Source organism: Phalangium opilio, unplaced genomic scaffold (genome assembly GCF_054372755.1).
Source record: "Phalangium opilio isolate 3A_F unplaced genomic scaffold, DU_Popi_V2 ptg000094l_1, whole genome shotgun sequence".
Classification (NCBI taxonomy): domain Eukaryota; kingdom Metazoa; phylum Arthropoda; class Arachnida; order Opiliones; family Phalangiidae; genus Phalangium; species Phalangium opilio.
The window spans coordinates 4,179,626-4,187,219 of record NW_028324199.1 but is presented as its reverse complement, the minus strand read 5'-3'; the positions used below and the strand labels follow the sequence as shown (position 1 = coordinate 4,187,219).

Below are 7,594 nucleotides of genomic sequence, written 5' to 3'. Positions count from 1 at the left end.
TGGCAAAAAGGTTTCTGCGATCCCACCTTCGCTCGAGCCACAAAACAGCGAGAAGCTTTCCAATTTAATATAATCATTCGCCATTACATTACTTCAACGAGATGACTGAATTCCTTAATATTCAGAAGCATAGACACATTCGTCAATTTTAAATGGCTTCGCCGGTGACGCATGATAGATCCGGCTAGAGAAAACATTCGTTCAACATCGGCAGAGCATGCTGGTATTGATAAGTAACGATTGGCCACTTTCACTAGAGATGGGTATATTATCCTCCATTCCCGCCAATAATCCAGGGCTCCAAATTTATCTCCATCAAACTTGCCGACTGGCTGTCCCATGTATTGAAGAAGCTCAGTTGTATTTGACTGTACCTTTTCAGGAAAAAGATCTTCGAAGACATCTGGGACCTTATTTAGGTCTTTGATTTTAGGCTCCACATCCAGTTGTCGCGTTATTATTTGCAACGCTATTGCTTCCTCCGGGCACTTAAATAATGGAAAAGAGTCTTTCCACTCTGGATTGCTGTACGGGCCTGAAATTAAAGTAGATTCTTTTAGTTATTGGAAAGTCAGATTTTTCAGTAACAAATAAGTTACTGAAGTGAACAAGCAGACGAATACAATAAGTTTTAACTATTGCCGATCGACTGCATCATTGCACCCATTTTCAGATTGCTAAGACGCGTACTTTTCCTACAAAATGGGTTTTAAAAAAGGTCGATTTCAGCCCTAACTTGGAACGGTCCGTCCTAAATTGGAACGCCCCCGTCCTAAATTGGAACGCCCCGTCCTAATTTGGAACACCCTAATTTAAATACGAAAATATCCAAGTTTTTGCAACTAATAACAAGCACATATAATTTGTTAGCGATGCTACGACCATCTAGCAACCAACGCTTGCCATTTTATACCTGTACATATATTTTAAAGGGCACTGAGTGTCATCTGCTTAAAGCTTCGAAAATTAGCGCGCTGTCAGTTCATTACGGTTAAACATTGTAAATTAAATGCACTCTAACGGTATTTCGAATGAAATAATTACCAAGTTAGATCAAAGTAACCTACACTGTTATGTTTTTGTGGTGTAACTGTGTCGAATCTACATTTTACATTAAGTGAGTCATGATACGGTGTTTGAAACACAATATCACTAGGCGAAACATTCTAAATCAGCTAAAATTGGCATCACGTTTATGACTAATCTGGATACTGGGCTAATAATTCCCGTATCTTTTCCGCATCTTAATCTACGCATACGGGACCAAAATTATTAAACAGGTAATGAATCAACGCTCTTCTAAGGTATTTTTTGTTGTCCTTTAGTGAGTAAAACATTAGTTATGGATGTTAGAAGATAGAGTAAATTTTCTTGTTTCGGGGTGTTCCATTTTAGGCAAATGATGACATATTTTCTATTCGAGTTTTCTCAATATTTTTTGGGCGTTTAAAGTGTTTAATTTGACAAGAAAGATCCGAAGTTTTCAATGGAATCGTCTTCGTAACCCTATGTTTTTCGCATTGGCCGTGAAAGCTTATTTCCCGAAACCCATGGCAGAACTTTCCCTTCATTTTGGAAAAAATTAATTATGCAAAATACGAGGTTGTCTAATTACGCTTGTATCTTCTCTGGAATTTAAAATAGAGTCTTGAGGCCGTGTTTCATGGATAGAGGGATGTTCATTCTTCCAAATGAGTCCTTAAAATATTCACTTGAAGCTCTCAAACTTAAGTTATGACGATTTTAAGAAAACTGTTCCAAGTAAGAGCTGTTCCAAAATAGGGCAACTGACTCTAAATAAAAACAAAATAATCGAAGCATACTTTTGAATACTGAGGATTTCACTCTGAAGTCCAGAAGGGAAGCAATCACATAATCTTCATCAACAACCTCTTCTGCAAAACGCTTTGCCATGTTCTCCAAAAGGTTGTCCTTTAAATCCACAAGATAAGGGCATGGCGTATTTCTAGTCTTTTCGAAACAAAGCAAAAGCTTTGGGATAACCAAAGAGGGCTTGCAGATTGGAAAATATCGGTTGCGGCCTTAAACGGCTCCAGCAAAGCGTGCATTTCCTTGATGATATGAATATCATTGTGTTCCGGCAATGGCAGTTCTTCAGAAGCCTGATTTTTTTTCGCGCCATAATAATTGTTATTTTTAACGCTTCTAGCATGTCAGGCTGAAAGAAAAGAAAGAAAAAAACAAACACTCACTGGAAGACAAGAATTAAGTATATATAATTAAATGATTATTTACAATTAAAAGCCTCTCCACAGCCACAAAGAAAGAATTCCACCTTGTCAAGCCAACTTGTCTAAGGTGTTTATTTCCTGGTGACCGTTCTTTGAAGGTGGTTGTCCACTTTGGGGAGTGACGAAGCCAAGTTATCCATTGGTTTACTTTGGATCTCATTCTGTCGGATTTTTTTGCATTTTTTCAAGGATGCATTTAGTACAAGTTGTAATGAGTGAGCAACACATCGCTTCCTTTTCCCATTGGTTTGCGGAAAATCAATGTGACTATCTTCGACTAGAAAGTCCTCCTCATCTAGAAAGTCTTCCTCATCTTCTTGTCCTTCCCCTCGTTCCAAGTCAATTGGTTGTTGATTTTCAACTCCATTAAAAATATCAGCCAAGCCACTCCAATATGGTTGAAGCTTCAGTTTCGGGTCGCAGTCATCACTTTCGTATACGTTACCATCAGAATCAGACCCAGATTCAATTTCGTTCACCTTTGTCGTTCCACTTTTGTTAGCCAAATTTACTGCTAAACTTATGTTTGAAGCATTGTCGGCACAAATGGAGTAAATCTGATAAGGATAGTTATTAAAAATAATATAAATTTTGAAAGAAATAATTTAATATTATTATAATTAATGATTTACTTTTTTATGATCTATTCCAGAATTGTTTAAAACATCCTTAATTTTCTTTAAAATGTTTACACCAGTATGATCCTCGGGAAAATGTACAAAAGAGACCAGTTGGTTTTGAAAATAAAAATTTGCATCAATGTACTGCATCCACACGCCAAGCACGGACTCCCTCATCCTACTACTCCACAAATCAAGCGTTAAGTGCCGTTTTCCCTCAAAAGATTGGAAGATATTCTAGAAAGTAGAAAGATGAAATCCAAGCACAAATTTTATAACTCATCTGAAAAGTCGTACCTTTATTTGTGGCATAAGGTTGTTGTAGACAGTCTCCATGTGCCTAAGCACGGTTCGACGACTTCTAATGGGAACACCTGGAGCAACAGTCTGCATGAAAGCTCGGAAACCTTCACCTTCCACACAGCTAAATGGTTGGCCATCTTTGGCTATCATCAAAACTATTTTAGTTCGAACTGTTTTTTCATCAAGGGATTTCCGGGCAATTTTCGATTGCAGTCCTTTCACGGGGCTGTTGGTACAATCCCCTAACGCCCTTTTTTTGTTTTTTCGGCGAATAACATGACCCTTATGCTTAGACTAACCAAATTGAGTTTTGATAACTTTAACTCGTTATTAATGACTAAATATCACGTAAAGCTTACCATAATGTGACGTTCCATGTTTGAAGAATTGCCAGTAATAACTGTAGAACAGGTAAGGCATCTACCCCTAACTGACTTGGATGCCACGCCAGTTTTCTCTGCAGAAACAAGATGCCCCATGTAAGAAAGTGATCTTGAATGTTTGCAGGCCCGTAGTTTCCTTTAGCGAAGTTCGAAGCAAACTGCGAATCAACAATAAGCGGAACAGCAGTATTGCTTAACATTGTTTTAGCCATTCTAAGTCACAAAAAAGAGAAAAATCATCATTACTATTTAGACTTTCTTAAGGTCTTGAACGTAAAAAAGGAAATTAAACAGTTTTGGCAAAATTTAATATACACGTGACGAGTATTAGGCGTACCTTGACCACCTCCTCTACAGTGCATTGTGTCAATGCTCTATAGAAGGTAGCAACAAGTGGCATACGAGGTTCGTTGCTATCACTGTCAGCTTCATTTGTCAAATAATTCGCACCCCACTTCAGCCGATGTTGCATTTTCACTTAAATTTGCTTGAGACATTGGCATAAAGTTTTAAATAGCTATTTATCATAAGGATAAACCTACTTCTTCCCATAAAGCCCATCATAATTTTCAAATTTCCCTCCTCAAATCCGAATTATTCCGGTTTATTTTTTATTTGTACCCGATAGAAGGGGCTGCTATACGCGCCGAGCGAGCCGCCGCGTTCGCCCTCTAGCGGATTTTAGAAGAACAAATTGGCGGGAAAATGACCGTGTCTTTAAATGAAGCCATAGGGTTGTTGGAATTATTACTGAAATTCCCAGAAGGGGTGAAATTTTACCCATTTTCGAAGATCTAGAATTCATTGTTTTAAAAGAAATGGATGAATTTACGCGCCTAAAGAGAAATTGTAAGTTTTTAGACTTCATGTTATCTAATCCCAACACCCAAATTAAATGTACAAAACTCCTACGAGATACAGTTAACCTCGAAAATGTGTCTGTCTGGAAGCACTTGCAAGTTAATTTAATTAACTTACAATATAAACATATTTATTTAATTTGAACATTTAAATAGATGGTAATATCAAAAACTTGCTTAGTTACAGAAGTTTCCCTGTTAAACTATCCAGAGACTACGCGGTATGAACTTCGTTTTATTTACAAATACCTCCTACTTTAAAGATGTGTTTAGTTTTTATTAGATTTTAGACTTTTCGACGAGTAGAATCCCTAAAATAATTTTTTAAACCTTCTAATGGTAAAAATGCGACGTATTTTATAATTGTAGCGCTTGCCATTTTTAAACTGCCAATCTACCATTCGCGAACTTCCCGCCATGAGTTTTCAATTCAGTCCGCTTGAGGCGCTGCGTGATAGTTAACCTCTCAATCCTAGGCGCGTATAGCGCGAGATCTGTAGTAAACTCGTAATAAAACCATTGATAAAGAAGGCGCGCGCGGAAATTTGTTTTCACGCTATAGGATCGGCAACTCCCTATCTCGAACGACAGCTTATTCTGTATATACTCTGTTACAACATCGGTTGTCAGCACGCGCAAACCTAGGTCTCTATGTAATCTAGCCTTGCGCGTGCTGATAAGAGACAAAAAACTTCAGGATCTTCAGGATTTAAAATCGTTTAAAATATTCCGAAGTTTTTTAGCCTCTTGTCTGCACGCGCAAAGCTAGGTTACATAGAGACCTAGCTTTGCGCATGCTCACAACCGATGTTGTAATAGAGTATATACAGAATAAGCTGTCGTTCGAGATAGGGAGTTGCCTATCCTGTAGAGTGAAAACAAATTTCCTCACGCGCATTCTTTATCCATGATAAAACTACGTAGGTTTGAGAGTGCTGTCGACAGACGAAAGCAAAGCCTCAAAGTCAGTATTGGTTATTGGCTGTTGTCAGCACGCACAAAGCTACGTTATACAGAATAATAGTATTAACTTGATGCCGTCGAAGTTTGCCTATCCTATAAGGTGAAAAATAATACCCTCACGCGCATTCATTTCATCATGATATCATTAATATTTCAATTAAAAAGTGTTTTTCGAGTTAGCCCTAGAAAGTCTTTTTTTGAAAATTAACCGAAAGGTTTTGGGTAACTTTCATTAAAAATTTGGATGTTATTTCATAAACAACACAAATCTATTAAAAACTGGTTGTCTGACCCTTTAAGATATCTGTTCAGGATTTTCACGAGATCGAAGGTGTCTTCACTCTTCGGGTACCAAAAACCAACATAACCAAACTTCACATTAAACGACAAAAATCTTTCCCAATCGTCATAAACAAGCGTAAAAGAAATTATGATAACTTACTGAGTTTGAGGAAAAAAATTCTGGATGAAAAAAGAATTACAAATATTTTAAAAAATATATTGACAAGTAGCCTTTAAAAAGGCTGTTTCAAGAAAAAGTCGGGAAACTTTTAAAATAAGCCCTCTTGGTTCGTAAAGCACAAGAAAACTGAAGGGGTTCTACAAAATTGCAACATATCTGCGGCCACATAACCCTACCACATCTTTCTTGCCCCCCACCACCACCTATACTTCTCTTTCACTGGCTAGGCTCACTCTTATAGCCAACCAATCACGGAGCAAGCTCAGAGGTGATAAAGGCGGAAAGTTCACTATTAAGTTTGGGTTGGTTCCGACATTTTTTAAAAAATATTAAAGCAACGAAATATAATATAGGAGAGGAGTGAAAGATCCCCCGCTCCACAAGCGTAAATACCTATCTTCCCCCAGTAGTCTAGTGGAAGGGGCGATTTCCTTTCCGACCCTCTTTGTAGGCAAATATAGTATAAATACATCGTTGGGTCTCTAACAGTAACAAATAACATTTTTCTTGAACCTTTCGACGAAAATATGTCAGCCCACCAGAGCCACAGTGCAAATGCTCAGGCGATTAAAAGGAAGGCGGAAGATATTGAAGAGCTTCGGGAGGAAGTGAAAAGATTAAAGGAAGAAGTTGAGAAGCTAAAGGCAAAGCCGTTAATGCGGAATGCTGCGGTTCAGGTCGACCAGGAGTCATTTGCACTAATTAGGGAGAAAGAAAGGAAGAGAAAGGAGAGAGTAGAGAAGATTATTAAGAGCAGAGTCCATCGACTTGATCTCCGAATGCTTACGCCGCCGACGCCAAAACTAGGTGTCCAGTATTTGGATTAATCAATTTCGATAAAAAAAACGGCCCTTTTAAGGGCCACCCCAAATTTTGATATGGGTTTGACCTTAAAATGTATTGTGCCAAATTCCAATATTTTTTCCTGGGTTCTCGAGCGACTTGGTAATTTATTTTTCAACAATATTAAACTTGCGGGTTTCCCCCATATTGTTCCGTTGTTAAGTTTCCGATCAATGATAATGGGCTTGAAATTCAATATATAGGCTTGCCCCTCACTGAAAATACCCTTATTTTTCTCGCTTTTAGAGCTAGTTTTAATAATTATGTCTTTTATTACTTTTATTTTACGATAACTAAACACCGAGGTGCTAATCACTATCAGATTCCCTGAATGTAGAAAATGTAAAAACTCTCTCTCTCTCTCTCTCTCTCTCTCTCTCTCTCTCTCTCTCCCACTCACCTCTTAGCTTTTTGTTAATCCTTCTACAAGGTGGCCCTTTCGGTACTTTTCCTATCTTTTGGGTTTTTCTATTTACGAAGTAGATGTGAGCTGGCCCACAAAAATATACCTTCCTTTTTATTTTACGATAACTAAACACCGAGGGGCTAATCACTATCAGATTCCCTGAATGTAGAAATTTTAGCATTGCGAAGGGCAGGAATTTGAAGGATTTTATTTAATCCTTTACAAAACGCTGGGTCACCGGCCCCTCGGTAAAAAGCGAACTCCGCCCATCCCATTGAACAAGGGTCATTGCTAGCCCACGATAAACCTTTTGGCGCCAGTAATATTCGTGAAGTGGGACCTCGTCTTTTTCAAAGGTTAGGTACTCTGGCGCGAAGTGAATATCAACGTCAGCGAGGGCCCGAGGGGGTGGACTTGTATCTGGATTATCAGATAAATGGTGCTTTTTCCTTTTTTTTGGATTATCTTGCTATAAACCATTTCGGAAATTACATTCAGAGA

At 38.2% G+C, this 7,594-nt stretch overlaps 2 protein-coding genes across 6 annotated transcripts; both read right to left on the bottom strand.

Annotated features, from left to right (window-relative positions):
• On the bottom strand, positions 1-5,966 carry LOC149639838 (uncharacterized). 5 transcript variants are annotated; one of them, XM_089850773.1, is made up of 7 exons: positions 5,674-5,966; positions 3,535-3,716; positions 3,170-3,469; positions 2,885-3,109; positions 2,257-2,809; positions 1,824-2,179; positions 1-535 (listed from the first exon to the last, which is right to left on the bottom strand). In XM_089850773.1, the coding sequence occupies exons 2-5, from the start codon at positions 3,652-3,654 to the stop codon at positions 2,324-2,326; spliced, it is 1,131 nt and encodes a 376-aa protein (XP_089706899.1). In that variant the 5' UTR covers positions 3,655-3,716; positions 5,674-5,966; the 3' UTR covers positions 1-535; positions 1,824-2,179; positions 2,257-2,323. The 5 variants fall into 5 exon arrangements, with proteins under 5 accessions (XP_089706899.1, XP_089706897.1, XP_089706898.1 ...); XM_089850771.1 differs by having other exon boundaries at positions 3,535-3,771; positions 5,824-5,963; XM_089850772.1 differs by lacking the exon at positions 5,674-5,966 and adding an exon at positions 3,805-4,788.
• Positions 84-1,914, bottom strand: LOC149639839 (uncharacterized). The gene is made up of 2 exons (XM_089850823.1): positions 1,824-1,914; positions 84-535 (listed from the first exon to the last, which is right to left on the bottom strand). The coding sequence occupies exons 1-2, from the start codon at positions 1,912-1,914 to the stop codon at positions 84-86; spliced, it is 543 nt and encodes a 180-aa protein (XP_089706949.1).
• Positions 5,967-7,594: the final 1,628 nt, after the last annotated feature.